We start from the raw sequence: 18,887 nt of genomic DNA on the forward strand, positions 1-18,887 counted from the left end.
TCTTCTCCAGGCTGAACAGCCCCAACTTTCTCAGCCTCTCTTCATACGGGAGGTGCTCCAGTCCCCTGATCATCCTCATGGCCCTTCTCTGGACCTGTTACAACAGTTCCATGTCCTTTTTATGTTGAGGACACCAGAACTGTACACAATACTCCAAGTGAGGTCTCACGAGAGCAGGGGGGCAGGATCACCTTCAAGATTTCCTAAGAAATGCAGAGCTGAGATATAAAATAAATCAAGGGAAACACGTTGTATATCATTGTGAAAATTGCTTTCTCAATATTGTGTAGAAAAGGATATTTTGCCAATCTCTGTTTTTCTTGTCCTTGGTTCTAAGACTGAGGAAAAGAGCTTCTCGATATGGCAAAAAGGACTGCTTCTGGCATGCTCTGCTTCATTATTTCCATCAGCTGTTCCTCTTGTTCTTTTTATTTTTCAGATAATTATTTTTATGGCACCAATTATTATAAAATACTATCCTCACATTTATAACTGGAACAATAATCTTGAGCCAGTATCTTTATGTGTCCCTTACCCAGGAGGTAAAAATGCATTGATAGAGAACAGTAGAAATATCAAAACAGATAATTTTCAAATGAAGGTTATATAATATTCTGTAATAAAATAAAGATTCAACAGACCTAGACAAAATGCAAGGTAAAGATAATAACTCAAACAGAACTCAGTTTAGGTTCCATCTTATAGTTTAACATTATCATTAAAAAGAACAATGAAAATGGTAATGGTAAAATGGCACATAAAAAAATAGCACCAGATAAACCAACCAGAAACAGTTGGCAATACATGCCAACTTCTACAGTATGGCAATACTTGTAATGGAAAAGGGTGGAACCAAAAAAGACAATGTGAATAGTACTATGACAGAGTTAAGCTAACCTGATATCTAGTATCAGGAGACATATAAAAAAAACAGGAATTTGAGCCAATAAACATATATATACATTGGGGGGAAAGAAAAAAAACCACAAACAAACAACAGAAAGTGAGTAAAGTTCTGATTCCTTTGTCAAAAGACAAACAAAGTAAAACTACCAGGAACATTCTGCATGAGACAGAAAACAGCAGACAATAAATACCCATGTGTGAGTGTGTATAAATAACAACAAGGGAACTGTAACGAAGCATATACAACCCAAGTAAATGCAGAAGCTTTCCTTTAAAATGGCACAAAAGCAGAGAAAACACTAAAAGTGAAAATAACAGCTTGCTTCTGTAGTTAGCAAAAAAATCCATCTGAGATTAAGACAAAATCAGACTGATTAGCAGCTAGAGTTCTGACAGCAGTAATGAGTCTAGAAAGGCATGCGGATTGTTCATTTATTTTTTGCCAAACACCAAGTTCTCCTTGGGCTATTGCAAGCACCTAAAGCCTCCATCATGGCTAGTTCAAAGCTTCAAAGACAGCAGGAAACTCTAAGTATCAGAGTTCATGTTGAAACTGTTAGTAACAGAAGATGCTAGAGGGTTTAGGGTGTAAAATTTTGTAAATTCTCAGACTACCTATTTCTCTAGTGATACATGATGTTTCAAAAAAAGATTTCTTCATGCATTTATTTTTTCTGTTATATACTTCCCCCTATATCTGTTTGGTTTTCTGTTCACTATACATATATAAATATCATATACAGAAGTATAAATTATAAAGATCATATACAAGTAGATTCTTCACACAGAAATATGCAGCACTGCTTTCTCTTTCTGGATTATCCATACATGGACAAAAACTTGAACAGTGGTTCAACGTTGAATTTCCCTCTGTCAGATGTAATCTTTGATGGCCCACTATCACTTCAAACTCCACATGGCTAAAACTAAACTATTCATTTTGATACATATCTGTCTCACAGCAAACTGTCCATTTTTGTTTATAGTTATCCCTTTCAGCCAAAAGACAGAATCATTTACTCTGTCTATTCAGAAAATGATAAGAACTTAGTCCCTTAATAGACTGTTTCTTTCTCTCTTGTTTTATCTCCTGTGCACACACAGGGACCCCTGCCCTGAAATGAAGTCTCAGATCTAGCTATATTTTACACTGGAAGTAAAATTACTTTGCTAGCCTCAAGAAAGTACTTAAAAACATATTATAAAATGTAATATCACTAACATGGTGACAAAATTGTTCTGTTTCCTGTCTGACTATTAAGAATCTAGGTGCATATTCACTGCACCAAATCTTTCATGCTGCAGGAAAACGTCAAGATGGCGTGAATTACAAACTGAATATTATCTTCATCTCCAAGTGAGTAAAGTGTTGTGGATATGTTGGACATATTGATACAAGCTTCCTAGCTGCTATTAACATCTGCCAGACTGTCAAGAACCTTTTAAGGATTCCTAAGATTCAGGCTTTTTTAACATCAGTCTGCAAGGGAATGTTTTCCTGACCAAAAGATACTGTGGGATCATTTTGCAGGATCATATTGTGGGATGTGTTTGAAAGGGACATCTTGGATAATCTAATCCAAACACCTGCTTCAAGCAATAATGCCTGTGCTACATCTACTTCTCCACCAGTTTCTCATCATTTGTGCTGTGAATAGCAGGGTAGAAAAAAAGTCTACTAGAAAAGTAAGGGTTTTTTGTTGTTGTCTTGATTTGCTTTTTATGCAGTAGTTTCTTGACCCTGTATTTAATTGCTGGGTTCATGCAGTGGAATAACTTTGAATGTAGAATCTTACTGAATAGTTCAAATTTCTACATTTAGGGCTGGTTCGGTTTTGGTTTTTGTTTCTTTTTTTTTTTTTTATTTCAGTATCAAAGCAAGCCTGGACCATGATCTCAGGGGTGGCAAAATTTCTGATTTCCCTAACATTAAGAAAGGGGAAAATTGAATTCATTTTTGATCAAGACTGCTACAGTCAGTGGAAAGCTGCCCTAGTGATGCAAGTTTTGTTCAGTCTTTAGAGTGGCCAAGATTTCATGCAATGCATTTTCTAAGATAGCTGGCAGAATTCTCTGTGCAACAGGAATTGGGTGATAGATCGCACTGAGCTAGTGCTTTGTCAAGAGTGAGGTTATAAGGATTTTCAGTGCTGGGCAAGGGAGTGGGCTTGGCTTTAACTCCTGCAAATCACTGCTGATATTTTATCTCTACACACTCTGGATACTGTTCCAACTGGGAAAAATTATGGAGATATATAAACAAATATATAAATTTGGCAATCTCCAGCTAACTGTTGACAGCTGCTATTTTTGTGTGTAGTGAAACCTGTTCAGTGCAGAAAATCTTCCTGGTTTATGTGCGCTGATACAGAAGGTGCAGGACAAGACACCTGTGTCCCCACTGAAGTCTACAGACATTTACCTCTTGCATTTTGTGACGGCAGAAACATGAAGTGGGTATGATGACAACATAAATAATTTGTTTTTCTTGTCAGTTGTATGCCAGCACAGTGTACTGAATCAGCTCCCTGAAGAGCCAGAGATAACAGAAGTAAAGCTGGTATGGGGGGAGAAACGCAATTGTGCCCCTGGGACTCGGCAAGGAGTTTAGGAGAAAGGAGAGAGTCAGTGCTCTGCTCAGCCCCAACGAGCTTGTAGGCTGGCTCAGCCCATCTTGTCCTGTCACACATGAGGATGGGACATCCTAACATAAGGCATGTAAAATAGTTCCCTAAGGCTCCAGCTGTGTTTGATGAGCTCTTTTCTAATGGACAACACTACTCACAAATTTGCAAATCCAGATAACAGATCCTAAAACTTTGTGCCTGTATATATCCATGGCTGATGAGGATCCTTCTAGGGATAAAGGATAAACCTCTCCACTGATAATGTTTGAGTTTCCGATACTCTCAGTCACAAAGTATTGCTGATTTGTTGGGCAGATGGTATTGCCCTGTAATTGATATGTTTTTCTTTCTCTTTGCAATATGTATAAGAGTAGCCCAAATTAATCACAGTTATTTCTCACTCTCATGTGGGATCTCACATACGGTTTATATGTGATCCTGCTGTTAGCCTCAGATTCTAGCTACTGGAAGTTTTCCAGGGACCTTTAGGAGCTGTTATATCAATGACTTGTCATTGATGCAGATTCTCCATCTCCAGGTTCTTGCAACAATGAAATAAAAATTTGATTGAACTTCTCTCCAGTCAAAAAAGTATTATATTAGTAGGCAAACAGGCACTTGGCAGTAAGAACACTCCTAGGCAGGACAGAACATCAAGGATTCCTTGCTGCTTCTGGATCTTCAGACTTTGCAAAGTTGCTTACATGTTGCTGGCCAGAAGGCTGAAGCACCTTGTTTCTACATTCAGTGTACAAAAGGAAGTTCTCAGCAAGCTTAAATTCTCAATCTCAGTCTGATTTTCCCAGCAGCTTAATCTTTAACATGTTCATTATTCTTGTCTAAGAATGCAGGATTGTTGTGTGCTATTTTCTTGGAACAAATGAAACAACAATATCTCAGTTCCTGGACAAGGATCCGTGAAGACTTTTGTCTGGATTCAGTTGTTGCAGTCAGTGTCTTTGATGACCTGATCCCTTTGACTCCTGCAATAAGCTCTAAAAGGAAATCTCCCAAGGTCCCAAGGTTTCCATGAAACAATCTGTTTCCTAGGAATGAATGTTGGTAGCTCAGTAGACCAGCACTCCTCGTCTGTTCTCACCCCTCAGGTATTTTGCAGTGAAGAAATTAATATAATCATTAAGACCTTAGATGATCTCCTTATACACACAATGATTACATCAGGTTCTTTACCTTCCAATTTCTAAGACAAAAAGAAAAAGAAATTATTACCAAAAAAAAAAAAAAAAAAGTTATCCTCAGTAGAAATCACTAAGATCTGCCAGAACAGAGTTACTGTAATATTCAATGACTGTTATGAAGAGTATGGAGATTTGGGGTAGAGTGGTTTTGGCAGCAAACAAGCTAAGTAAAAATGATTTGCAGTTTGGTTTCCTCAGGTGGAAGGAGGGGAGTGAAGAGAATTAGTCTGGATTTACAGAATGTTGGTGTTTCTGTTTTGAAGTTATTTTTGGATTAGTATCTGGGCAGATACTTTTTCAATGGATTCCATTTATGTTGGATAGCCTCCACTCTAACAAAAAGGATTCTGACCTCTTGGAAATAAAATTAGCAGGTTTTATTTAGATGGGTCCTGGAGTAAGTAGAAGAGATGGGAAAATGGAGATTTGTCCTAATTTCAGCAACTGAGGAAGCACCCTTGAGATATAGAAAAGTAAAAAGTAGAATTGTTCTAAAAAATAGATTACTTTTTGCCTAACAGTGTATCTATGCAAAAACCATAAAAAACCTGAAAAACAAGCAAGAAAAATACAATACAAAAATTGAAGTTTGAAATGGTGATTATAATATACCATAGAATCATAGAATCAATGGACGGTTTGGGTTGAAGTGACCTTAAAGATCATCTATATGGGATTGTAAGAATTATGTATAAGACAGTGAGAGCAAGATTTTCCTAATGATTTTTTTCATCAGATATCAGGGTTTGGACAATATAGCTGATATCCAGCAGTTAACTCAGAAAATAGAAGAAACATGTCATTGTATGTCAGAGGATATATACAATGCAAATCAGAGCAGATAATTTGACAACGAGTGTACAGATAAAACCTATGAATTCTACAAACTCTCTACTCTGAAGGTCTGAAGAAAAAGGAATGAATGATGGATGAAGCAGCCATCATTACACTCCACATTTCCACTTCTCTGGAATGTCATTCACCATAGCCCAGCAAGGTTTGGTCTGATGAGCTACAGCAAAAGCCACGATGTCAAAGTAACCTTTTCAAAACAGTTAAGTAATATTTCAGTTGTAAAAGGAAAGCAAGACAAGCAGAGAAGGTGTGGCGGCAGTCTGTGCCTATAGTCAGGTAGGCACAATTTATCTCAGATAACAAAACCTTTGCAGAGCTCAGAAGAAGCAGCGTCTGCCTGTCACAGCTCACTTCTAAGTGTTGTCTCTTAACCCACCCCTCATTCTCTGCTCTTCCTTTTTCTTTCACTTCCCCTATTCTTGGTTAAAACTAAAAGCTAGCATAGTAGAAGCAAACTTTTTCAACCTGAGTAACATCACGGTCTTCAGGTACCAGTAAATGGTCTATCTGAAGCTAATGAGTTCTTTTCAGTGTATGTATTTTCAGGCAGGTAACCTTGAATTAATTCTAGAGAAAAAGCAGATAGCTGAATAAAGAAAAAGCAGACAGTCCTTACCATACTATAGGGATCTCTAGTTGCTTCACATAAATGCAGACAAATTGATAGAGGAGGTTTGGTGGAAGAAAGCACTAAATCAGCAAGCAGAAATCAGGTCCCTCAAGAATCCCAAAATCCAGCCATAACTTCTTCTTCTTCAAAAAAAAAAAAAAAAAAAAAAAAAACCAAAAAAAACCAAGAAAAAGAAAACAACACCCCCCCCAAAAAAAAAAAAAAAAAAAAAAACCACCCAAGAAAGAATACAAAGAATAATATAGCCAGTCTGTTTCCGTAAGAGAACTCGAAGAACAAAACGATAGGCAGAAGGAATAGAATGAAATGCAGAATTTAAACTGCCTTGTGGTGGAAGAAATGTTTCTTCTTGATCTGTTGCATGTGTAACAGTCTGTTAAAGGTACCAATTGGGGAGTTTTGGTATGGCTTTCTGTTGTGTGTTTTTGTTTGGTTTTGATGTGAGTATTTTGGGGAGGTGGGGAGTGTCTTTTACCTTCCATGCTTTTTCTGGAGTCTTTCATGAAAAAGTTGGAATTCCAATGTAAATCACTAAACAGAAAAGTCTTCAGATTTCTGAAGACAGGCCGGAGATTAGGTGTTTGTGGACAGCCGAGGCAAATTCACACCCCCACCAGACCTCCCTTCTACGCCCTTCCAGGGTTCCTCCCTCTCCCGGCGGCCGCACGCTCTCCGTTGCGTACGGTGCCGGACTCCTCAGCCCGACCCCGCACACGGGAGAGGGGGCGGAGCAAAAGAGCTGGGCAAGCACTGCTTCGCTCCGTGGGCAAGTCCCCCGCTTGCGGGTGGGGGGCACGGGGGCTGAGAGGAGGCAGGCAGCCCTCCTCTCCCCTCCCTTCCTTCCTCTCTCCACCCTCCTTTCCCTCCCCGTTACGCTGCGGGCGGGGGTGCCGCTTTACAGGTCGCAACCGCTCTCCGGTGAGCTCCCCGCGGCGCGGAAAAGGAGCTGAGTGGCACGGAGCGGACCCGGCCATGGTGCTGCGCGCCGCGGGTCTCATCGGCTGCTGCTGCTGCCTGCTGCCCCTCGTCCTCCCCGCAGCCCCAGGTAACACTGGGGGAGGGCAGCGGGAGGGCGGAGAGCGTTGGACAGCCCGGCGATTGCCCCGCGAAGCTACGCAGCCAGGGGTGGCGAGTTGGGAAAGTTTTGGGAGTTTGCCGGGGCCGGAGGCGGGAGCCCTCCTGCAGTCCCCGGGGGCAGAGCTTTCCCCAGCGCTCGCTCCGGCTGGACCTGCTGGTGGTCTTTGGGAAGCTTTTCCTTTGTATCCGGCCGAGTGCGTCTCTCCTGCATTTGCGCAGGGCGTCAGGGGCTAACGGTGATACTCCAGAGGAACATTGCTTGATGCGAAAGCTTGAAACAAACAAATGTACCTGAGACCTCTTTAACTCACGTTATTTATGCATGAGTTAATGAAAAGGGTAATTTTCTTAATTTTTTTTCTTTCATCCCATGTACCGTTGAAATGAATTCAAAGCTTTCGTTGTACATTGTATTAACTGAAATTTCTTTTTAACTAAAAGACCTTTTGTGTTTCAGGTAGTTTTGAAACAATGCATTTTGAGTGACATGTTGTGAAATTACATGTGTGATTCTGTTCTGAAATTTCCCTTTTAAAGACGTGTATAGTGATTTTTCATTCACTTTGCATATGCTAAAGTGATTTTTCATTCTTTCACGGTTAATTCTTTATGTCATTTCTCTTATCCTATAGGAACACTCTGCAACATACTTTTAAGTGCGTTTAAAATTTTATTTTGCAAAAAAGTGTTTGAAGAAAGAAATTGGAGCATTATTAATCTGCATTCTTTTAAAACAGCAGTAATGTGTATAGAATGTGATACAGTTTTTTGCGGAGTGCTGATTTTACTGGTTTGATGTGATAAATCTTTCTTCCAGGCGTGAACTGTAAAACTGGCTGCCACCCAAAGAATGGATTTTGTGAATTTCCCAGTGAATGCAGGTAAAAATATCTGTCAGACGGCCTATTAGCACAGGAATGAATGGCTTCAATAATTTATAGTCCTGGTAAAATAGGCAGAAGTTGAAATGATTTGTCATCTGCAAACATGGAAGTGTAATGAAGCAGCACTCTATTAGGCTGCAGTAACTGGAACCATAGACTATAGACATCTAGGTGCCTTTTTAGTCTACTTTTTCCAGTAAGGGAAGTCTTTATATTGATTAGCATTTATTTATTTATTTTCTCACTGAATGAAATGGTTTTCTTCACATAAACTGCTGCTAGTACCCAGAAGCATTGATGGTATCTTGTTCAAATGTGCTGCACGGTCTAATTTTGTATCCAAAAGTTTATTTATTGTCCCTCAAAAATGGGATCATCTTTGCAATTATGTTTATTAAAAATAAACTATGCCTCTATCTTGTCTTTTATCTCTTTCAGGTGCCAGCCTGGTTGGCAAGGTGCTCTTTGTAATCAGTGTGTTCCTTTCCCTGGGTGTTTGCACGGCAGCTGTGCCAAGCCCTGGCAGTGCATCTGTGAGGAGGGCTGGGTTGGCAGCCTCTGTGACATAGGTTTGCACATGCTTTCCTGTGTTGAGCAAGTGAGGTGAAACAGCCCCATCTGGTGCTAGAGACACGCTAAAGTCCTGGATAACTGTTGGTACTAGATAAGAGGGGAATTCTGGGCAGCGGCAGATAAACCTGGAACTTTGATAATAATTTAGGCAGAAGCATGCGGTATCTTTTGTAACTGGTCACACATGCGAGCAAAGCGTAAACTCGTCATTCCATTTTAAACAATGATTATTGTGGAAAAGGCCAACAAATAACTGCTCCCTTGTCATATAAGCCATTTCTATAAAAATACAAGTCGTAATACATTAAATAATTTAAAATATTTACCTAGCACATCCATCCATCCATCCGTCCATCTGCTACTTTCTTAATACTTCTTGAAAAGGAAAGCATTGTGCTTATTTCCTCCTTTACTTGTATTAATATAACTGAGAAAAATATCTGCCAGAACAGGCTGCCACTTCCTTGTGGCACCCTCCTTGTGAGGGCCAAGCACAGCTCTTGTGTGCACTCTTTCACCCCTTGCCAGTCAGAATGGGCCATCTTAGCAGAAGCAATCTGTAGAATTTGCCTCTGCTGAGCTGGCTTATTTTGGCTGACACATACAAATGTTCAGCCAAATGGATCTGAGGGGGCCAAAGCCACATGAGCATCCAGGAGTCATTCAGCCCACGTAGCTGCAGCTAGAAGAGTAGAGGTGTCCCGGGCCTCACTTTCTTTTCATGTATTTCAGGCTTTTGTTGTAATACGGCATGTAATTTATAGAGCATGCCTGTGTTCTGCCAGTGCATACCCAAAGCAGTAACTAAGGGTAATGCAGTTTGAACTGGATAAAATTTTCAAAATGAGTAAAAAGATTTCAGGTAGTTCACATGTAGCAGTGACATGGACCTTGGTGCAAGGCACTCAGGTACTCATTTAGCTATGCATCAGGCTTTGCAGCCTGTACTCACTGGCTGCACACTTAAGCATAGACAGGCTTCTTATTTAAAGCTAGTCCTGGTACATTTGTAGGAGCTGCAGTAGCAGTGGTGCAGATGTGACTATAACTTCTCAAGAGATGTTGCTCTGTGCACCTCCCACAAATGTGTTTGTACCCAGGACAGCCACCTAGATTCTTTTTACAGCCAGTGAGGAAGAATGGGTCCTTCTGTGATCTACAATCATAGATTTCTAAAACTAGACTGAAAGTCCCTCCACTGCCACCTTAGGAGGCTCAGTTCTATTGCTTGGCAATAACTCCAGAGGACCAGATTTTTAAAGGTACTGTCTTCACATCTAAAGATTCCTGTAAATGAATGTTAAGGTTTTCAAGCTGGGCATACTTTTAAAACCCATGAGTTTCTAGCTGAAATTTTAAGTACTATTATGTCTTTGCAGTTCTGAGTCTTGCGACTGGTATGTAGGATGCAAAGCAATGCTTTGGAAATTGTAGCCGTATCTTCATGGAAAAATATTATTCTAATACATATTCATTGAGATATATTATACAAGCCAGGTATTTCAGAAACTGTTATTTCTCTCAATGCTCAGAGTATTCTCAGAGTCTTCTTTGACAGTTTGAATCTAGATTCCCATGAAGAACTGCCAAGAACATTCAGCCAAATGAAATAACCTTCTTTTCATCTGTAGGGACATGTTATGCTGACAATCTTTTATCTCAGTGGATTTACCTATTCTAAATGCATTGTTTTGCCAAAAGGGATCAAGAGACGGGTCCTTCTTGTTTTGCTACTGAAAGGTTGCTACAAGTTGTTATCCTGACCAAGTGAAGTACTGAAACCTCAAATTGGTTAATTGCTCAGCCACTGGTCCCTGCCAAAATGTTGATGTCAGTTTCCTGTATTAAATTATTACAGATTTGCTGTTACACATTAACAGATACCACTAAATGAAACTTGGGTTAGGAAGAGGGAAGGGTTTTGAAGGCAGCTTCCCTTTTGGGGGATCACTGGCATCACACATGCTGTTTTTTTAAATATGGAAATACAAATCCGTTAATTTCTTATCACAAAGTACTGTGTCTCTCTCTTTTCTAATACTGACTTTTTGTGTACAATGAGGGCAAGCCACAGCTGTTATATTTTTCACATGCCTATGATATTAAGTGCCATTTTTTAATGACTGGAGACCATTTTTAGCTTCAGATATGTAATGAGATAAGGTGTGTTAAAAAGCTACATTTGTGTTGTGTCTGTGGAGACTGATGAAGAGTTGTGAGTAATGCAGTTTGGTAGTCTCTTTATTTTTATTTTTTAATGCTATAGAGAGTTTAATATTTGCAGGAAATTTCCAGTATAGCCACTGGTTTAATGTTGCCAACTATAAGCAAATGCCAACTCATAAGGATGGCAAAACCCAGAATGGAAAACTCTGGGAAGGTCTGAAGTTCATTGTCCACTACTGTAAATACCTGAAATATTTGTAAACTACAGATACAGTCCAAGCAGCTTATTTGCTTGCTAAGCATAGGAGGAGGAAAAAAGATAATTTGGACCAGTGGTGATATCTCTTTTTCTGTTTTCTAGAAAAGTTAGTGTATGGTCTCCTTGGCTTGCATCATGGAATTTCCTTTCTGGAGTAGTTTTGAATCATGAAGTAGTTTTGCTAATGCCTCTGACTGTGTAGCTGTTGTTTTTACTATGGACACCCTGGTTCTCAGTTAAGGTCAAGAATGACTTTCCCAGTAATTTAAAGGCCCACAGATTATAGGTTGAGCTTGATCCACTGTAAACACGTAGGGCAGGATCAGTGGTATAATTTAGGACTTTTATTGCAATTATGTGGACAGACTTTGCACTTAAAGAAATCTATGAGTTGGTATTAGTGTTAACACTGCTGGTTACCCTCTTTGCAGTGGAGTGCACCAGCCTGCCTAACTGAATGCCCTGGCATCTTCTTATCCTGTGGAAACACAGCCTTGAAATATATAAACACCTGGAACCAGGCTGCACAACAGTTTCTCTCTGCAGCTGACATATGCTATACAGTACAAGGAACCACATCAAACGTTGAATGTAAAAAAGGGAAAACCATTTTAGTCAATTTATTTCCAGGATAAAACAACAGCCCAGTCAGAGTATATGATCCAACTTGCTAAATCAGATCAGTCGTCTGTCATCTTGCCATCTCGGCGTCTGCACAGTCATGTTATTGGGCCTCTGACCTCCTGCATGAATCACATCCTCCATTTGGCTAAAAACACATGTGATGTGAGCTTGGAGTATACTGTGTTACATGTCACTTGACTTCTTTGCCCAGGGCAAAGACTTTAATGACTTTTGACTTTGATGACTGTCACAAAGAGAGTATAAGTGGAGCCTCTAATGCCCGTACTAGGCATGCATGAGACAGGATCTAGAAGCTCTGCTGTGACATAAACTACTACTGAGTGTGCCTTCCTTCCAAAAAGCACTCAGTGATTGCTTTATTTACTGCAGCATCATAATCTAGTTTTACACAAATATTACTTAATTTATTGATAGTGTGGTTGTGGCTATTCATAAACGTGTAAATGTGTCATCCTTTTTTTTAAATTCTCATCTCAGACTCAGTTACCACTTGAAGCAAGTAAATCACTTGGCTGTTGGCCTTTTGAGATGTAAATTTGACAAAAATATAGAAAACAGGCTATTTGAGGTTATTTATGTAGTATGTTTTAAAAAGTTATGTTCCAACAAGTATCTAAGTTGTGTTTTAAAATTAAATCCCTGACAGAAATTAGTGACAGTAAAGTACGTGTATATGTGTGTATATATACACACTATCCATATATTTCAAAGAGCTTCCTTGCTCCTGCATCAGAATTCATGTTTTATTACCTGCTTTTAAAGCCTGTGAAAATAGGTAGCAAATAACACTGCTCCAAAAAGTATTCAAGATTACTTTGGAAAATTGGAACGTGCACTCAAAGTGCGTGGAAAGTGGTGGTTTTACAATAACAACAGGCTAACACATGAGAAAATAGAGCCTCTTATCCAGGGAAGATTATATTTAATAGCTAGGGCTGTTGAAATGTTTTGCTATGGTTAAAATTTTGCAGTACCTCTTGATATCATCTAAATTTCATGTTATGTTGTGGGAAGTAAAATACAAATGCCCTTAAATCCCTTTTCATCTTCTTAGAAAGTGTATGTGCGCACATGGTTGTGAGAGGCATCAGATAACTTTCAGTAAGATCTTCTCTGCAGCTGCTCTGTTAACTGGCTAAAATATGTACTTGTTTGTTTATTTTTAATTATTTTAAAAATTCAGTAATCATTTGAGTGGGAAGTGGCTCAGGAGGGAAATTGTAAAGAAAATGAGACGTGTGACTTTGGGTCCAGGTGTCAAACGGCTTTCTCTTATGGTACAGTTATATAAGGGCTTGATGCAGCCCAGCCGAAAGAGGAAATTTTTTTTTTTTAACTTGCTGATCTCTGTTATTATTAAATGATTGTTCAGAAGCACATAATGGTAGGCTCTGGGCAGGGAGTGGGGAGAATTCCCAGTTCTGACTGCTTTATCAGAATTCTGCTCATGGAGAAGCCAAGGTTATGAAAGGATGACTAGACTACATAGTTCTTTCTTTCTCCCATACTAATATTTTATTGATAATATTACTTATTTATAGACTGGAACAATTTGCAAGCGGGAACTATGAAGAAAGAAACTGAAAGTGTTTGCAATAATAGTTGAACAATCTGAATTCCATTTTAACAGAAGGAGGAATAAGTCGGAATTTATAAAATGCAGGATGAAGGACCGTTAAAGCTATACTGTGTTTGAAGTATTATAAACTATTTACTGACTCTTTCTCATTAGATTGAGACCTGTTGTTTTTTCAAACAGATGTTCACCCATGTTCTGCAAAACCCTGCACCAATAACTCAACATGCATAGAGACTGGTGATGGAGGATATATTTGTCTGTGTGGCCAGGGATTTACAGGAAAAAACTGCCATCTCAAAAAAGGACCTTGCATTATTAATGGGTAAATATTGATTTCTGACATGAATTTAAAATACACACTCCTTATGATTATTAACTCAGAATTCTTTGGTAAGTAGAAGTGTCTCTGTGCTAAAATATATAATACTGATATTTTCATCAAACTTTACAGATCTGATCTGTTCATATTGTAAAGATTTACAGATTATCAGCATGAGGGTTTGTGCATAATTTTTGTAATCAAAGTATTTGTACATTTTATTGTGGTGAATTTATAGCTTCCCAAGATTTTTGTAAACAAACTTGAAGTAACCTCCCATCCTGTGTTCTCACCTCTAATGAAAGATAACTGTATGTACAAGCCATATACAGTAATAAGAACAATAACCAATATGCAAGCTGTCTGCACAAAAACATCTGGTCCTCCAGTCTGTCATGTTTCTTAACTGACATGTAACGGTATGTCCATAGTTTACTGAAGGAAATAATCTTACTTCTACCAGAACAGGGAGTGTGGGAGGCCATTGCTCTCCATTCTCTAAGAGGGACGTTAGGAACAGTATTGCCAGCAGGTTGAAGGAGGTGATGCTTCCCCTCTTCTCAGTTCTGGTCAGACTTCTCTAATCCTGGGCCCAGTTCTGGGCTGTATGAAAAGGACATGGACATACTGGAGTGAGTCCAGTGAAAGGCCGCGAAGATGATTAAGGGATGGGAACATCTCTTGTATGAGAGGAGACTGTGAGCTGGATTATTTAGCCTATAGAAGAGCACTGGGAATTTACTCATATGTATAAATACTTGATGCAGAGAAGCCAAGAAGATGGAGCCAAACTCTTCTTAGAGGTGTTCAGTGGAAGGACAAGAGGCAATGGGCACAGACTGAAAACCTTCCAGCAGTATTGCTGGTAGAACTACTTGGAAAAAGGGTGACCTTTCAAAGTTAAAGAAAATGTGAACTGGTGTTTTTGTTGAAGTCTAGAAGTATCTGCTGTCTTCTGGCTCATCAAGGATCTGATCTCATAAGCATACAGAATGCCTTTCTGGTGGATACAAGCTTGGCAAAACTATCACCTTAAAATCACAGTTTTTCTTTTTGGAGATTGCCTTCTTTCTCCCTAGGTCCATACTGGTGCCCTCTGGTTCTCTTTTTGCTCAGTGATACATAATGATGAATATTCAGGTCACCTTGTGACAAAATCTTCCTGAACACTTGTACATTCTTGTTTAAGGAACATTAACACCTCTCTCTGTCTCTGGCAAGAATTTCCATTCTTGCAACTTTATGTCAGTGGAATATTTTTGCCATTGCTTTTAATTTTCACATAGCTCTGTTTAGGTTTACATTCAGCCTCTAAGATAACTGCTCTGTTTTGCCTGTTTTTCTTCACTGACAATGAGGACATTTAAATTTCTCACACGTGCGTTGAATCAGATGCAAGCTACCTGCCTAACACAGGGGATGTGAATAATTTGCTTTCTCTACTTTTCATCTGTAAAGCCAATATTTCAGTAATTCAACCCAGGCATATTTTAACTATCCAAGGTAACAGGTGAGGTACAGCATCAATGAAATAACACAGATTAATTCCATGTAATTCCTTAAAATCCTTATTGTTTTAAATTGCTGAAACTACATTTTTGTGCTAGTACTCTGCATTCAAACTGACTGCTTATGAGCTAGTCTGGAAACAATGAACCATTTTTCTTAAGGAAACAACATACTTGAAACAGCAGTTAATTTTCTCTAGGATGCTGTGTCCTTTTCAGGAAGATGAGCAGCAGGCTCTGCAAATCTGCTTTTAGGGCACAAAGGCAACTGTTCTCAGTATAAGCGCTCTGTGTCTGCTAATACTTCACAGTCCACCAGAGAGCGCACCTCATATCCTGGAAAGAGACCTCATTATACGATGCCATTCCATGCACGTCTCACTTCATCTCGGTGTCTCTCTTCCTAGGTGGTAACAAGGTTGATATTACTAAGCATTGTCCCTGGCTCCTAGGTGAATGTTTACAGATGGTACAAAGACAATTCACAAATCAAAGTGTTTGTTCTAGTCTTTTTACAAAATCAGGCACATGATCCACATTAGTGATGTCTGTGATAAAGTTTTGCTCTGAAGAAGAGCAGCAAGTGGTACTTTCTAAAATGAAATCGGAGTATTTGGAAAGAAAAGAAGTGGTACGCCCATGTTTCTACAACTGGCATTTCATATACCACACCTTGTTGAACATGTGTTAAATGCCAAAAATGCAAAGTAACGCAATCTGTTCAAGGAGATGAATATTACTAGGTTATTTACTTAAATACATGAAAGTCAGGCAAATGCAGCTTAGTGTTAATAATAAACATAGTATCAAAATTCTACATAATGCCCCTTAGGTGTTTTTACTTAAATTATTTACTCTTCTGAAAGGTTTGGAAAAAAAATTTACACTTGCATTCTCCAGCAATTTCTTGCTGTTTGCCTAGAAAGTACTGTAATTCAACCCACCCATAAGGGTTCAAACTTCTACACTTTGCCATATGCAAAGCAGCTTGTCAGATTTTCCATGGGACCTGTAAAGCGAAGAGAGGGTGCTTTCTCTCCAAGAAGGGCAGAACTGCTCATTTACTCAAGGACTGTACAACTACAATTTCCATATTTTGCTTAAAGCAGACACAGTGGCTAGTGATGTGCCCGAATTCCTTGTCTACATGATCACCTCAAGCTGTCACCAGCAACTGCTGCGTCAAAGTCCAGTGGAACCCACACCTTTTGCTTTCCTAATACTGCTTCCAGACTTCCAGTTTGTTCTTTCAGTAGCTTTTTTTCCCAGCCAACATCTACAATGAAGTACAATACAAAGAGGTTTATCAGCAGTTTATATGAAAGTGGCAAAAACCAGGCAGATGGTTCACCTACCACAATATTAAGGCTCTTGTGATGGGTGGCCACCAAGTATTTCAGTCCCCAGTAAAAGTCGGAGTTACTTGGGGTGCTCTCTATCATAGCTACCCCCAGAGTATTAGGAAAAGTGTTGCTGTCAGAGAGGCTTGTCATAAGCTTTGCCAAGTGTTACTCCTCTTTAGGTTTTATTGTTAAGTTTTAAAAGCTTTGCTCATATATGATGAGCTGCCATGAAAGTGGGGTTTGAGATTTATTTGTAAACCTGTGACCCAGGGTCCCTTTTCTGACAACAGGGCCAGCTAAAGGACCAAGTCGCCATTGCTCCACTGAATTGGTATTTGTGCCTTTCTGTTGGTGGGTGGCCCTGTCTTTTGGCCTGTCACTCAGTAACGTAGTTACATTGCAAAGATAAAAAAAGATGTCTCAGTGAATTTACATCATTTAAAACATAGTACCAGGCTATTAATTATTAAGTTCCTAAATGGTTTGCTGAAATAGGTGGTTTCCTATGGTTCTGTCCTCACAGCTGCCTTTGCCAAGGCTGGAACTGTCCCACTTACATATTTTTTTACATTTATCAAAATTTTTGACTGAGCAACAGTTTGCAGGAAAGTATGTTTGCTTCTAATTTTTTTGTGTCACAGAGCACTGGAGAAGCAGAAAAAAAACGATCAGCTTTACATCTAGCTGCTATGGCAGAGTATTTTAGTTTGCCAATACAACACATGGATTATGTTTTGAATAATCAGGTGGAAAAGAAAGCTATGGTGCTAGTGTCTTTGTTCAGTTTTGTCTGAATAGTTGCTTAGCTAAATGGCTCTAAGCATATGAAAACAGTGGGAAGCTTAATTTGAATAAATGTTTGAAATAATTTTAAATCCCTTCACAGTTCTTCATATTGAATTTATATACTGGTGTACTAATCCTGCCTGAAGGGTCGGCAGAAGATATTATAATCTGTATTGACAAATCTGTTGAACAAACTCATTCTTGATTCAACTTCATTGACTTCAATGGATTTGCATTTGGAATTGGCTCTTCTAAAGAAAAACAGCCCCTTTTATTGCATAAAGTGTTTCATAATAGCTTCTTTCATTGGACTTTTAATTCAGTTTTGCCTGTGTGGTTGTTATCTATTCTAGTTCTCCCTGCCAGAATGGAGGAACGTGCATTGATGACAATGGTTTTGCGCCCCATGCTTCTTGTCTGTGCCCTTCTGGTTTTGCTGGCAACTTCTGTGAAATAGATAGAGATGACTGTGAATCCAATCCATGTGAAAATGAAGGAACATGTACAGATACTGGTGTGGGTTTCAGCTGTTTGTGTCCCCATGGCTATACAGGAAAGCTCTGCAATAGCCGTGTCATGTTCTGTGCAAGTGGCCCGTGTGAGAATGGAGGGACATGCAGTGAACGTCCCCAAGGAGGATTCAAATGCATCTGTAAATCAGAATTCATTGGTGTGACCTGCAAACATCCCAGCAAAAACGCAAGTCTTTCTGGAGCAAATACAGAGACAAAGCACATGCAGAATTACAAGCCAACCTCAAAAGCTCATCACAGATCAGTGCATCAACAAGAAATCCTGAAAATAACAATGAAAGAAACTATCCAAAATGCGGATCCCTTGCTGAGTAGAAGCCAGGTGATATGTTTTGTTGTACTGGGCTTGCTTACATGTCTTGTTGTCTTGGGTACAACTGGGATTGTGTTTTTTTCAAAATGCGAAATGTGGCTTGCTAATGCCAAATACAGTCATCTCCTACGCAAGAAAAAGAACTTTTTTCTGAAATCTAACGATGGGGAAAATCTCTCAGTTAATATTATCTTCCCAGAGAAGATCAAATTGACTAATTACACTAAGAACTACACTGCCATTTAGGCCCTTGAAAGCCAAGCAGCAATTTGCAACTTTTCATAGCAATATGTAAAATAGATTGAATTTATTGCTCATGATTGGCCTCAATATTTGTGCTGTAGCTTGTGCTGAGTGATAATGAAAAAATATAATGTATCTGTATTGCTGTTTTCATTCCCCAAAATAAAAGGTAAAATAAAATAAATTTTTAAAAATATTAAAGGTCAGGGAATTGATTCTTTTCAAGGCAGCTATTGTTTGTAAAATATAAAGTAAAATCTACCACTAGAACTGTATTGCATCTTTCTTGTCTTGTGCAAAGTTTGTGTGGCAAATACGGTACCTGTAAATTTTGCTTTTTTAAAATAAACGAGTTACGGACTATACTGGTTTATTTATTTATTTGTAAATGTTATGCCACAGCAAAGACCGCAACAAGTGTCCCTGCTTAATTCTTCTGCT

General features: G+C 39.0%; 1 protein-coding gene across 1 annotated transcript; it reads left to right on the forward strand.

Annotated features, from left to right (window-relative positions):
- Positions 1-7,190: 7,190 nt before the first annotated feature.
- On the forward strand, positions 7,191-18,449 carry DLK1 (delta like non-canonical Notch ligand 1; the record flags this gene model as incomplete). Its single annotated transcript, XM_080617476.1, has 5 exons — positions 7,191-7,263; positions 8,113-8,176; positions 8,618-8,748; positions 13,582-13,723; positions 17,711-18,449. The coding sequence occupies 5 exons, from the start codon at positions 7,191-7,193 to the stop codon at positions 18,447-18,449; spliced, it is 1,149 nt and encodes a 382-aa protein (XP_080473602.1).
- Between the last annotated feature and the right edge of the window lie 438 nt (positions 18,450-18,887).

This window comes from Psittacula echo (assembly GCF_963264785.1).
Source record: "Psittacula echo genome assembly, chromosome: 5".
Lineage (NCBI taxonomy): Eukaryota > Metazoa > Chordata > Aves > Psittaciformes > Psittacidae > Psittacula > Psittacula echo.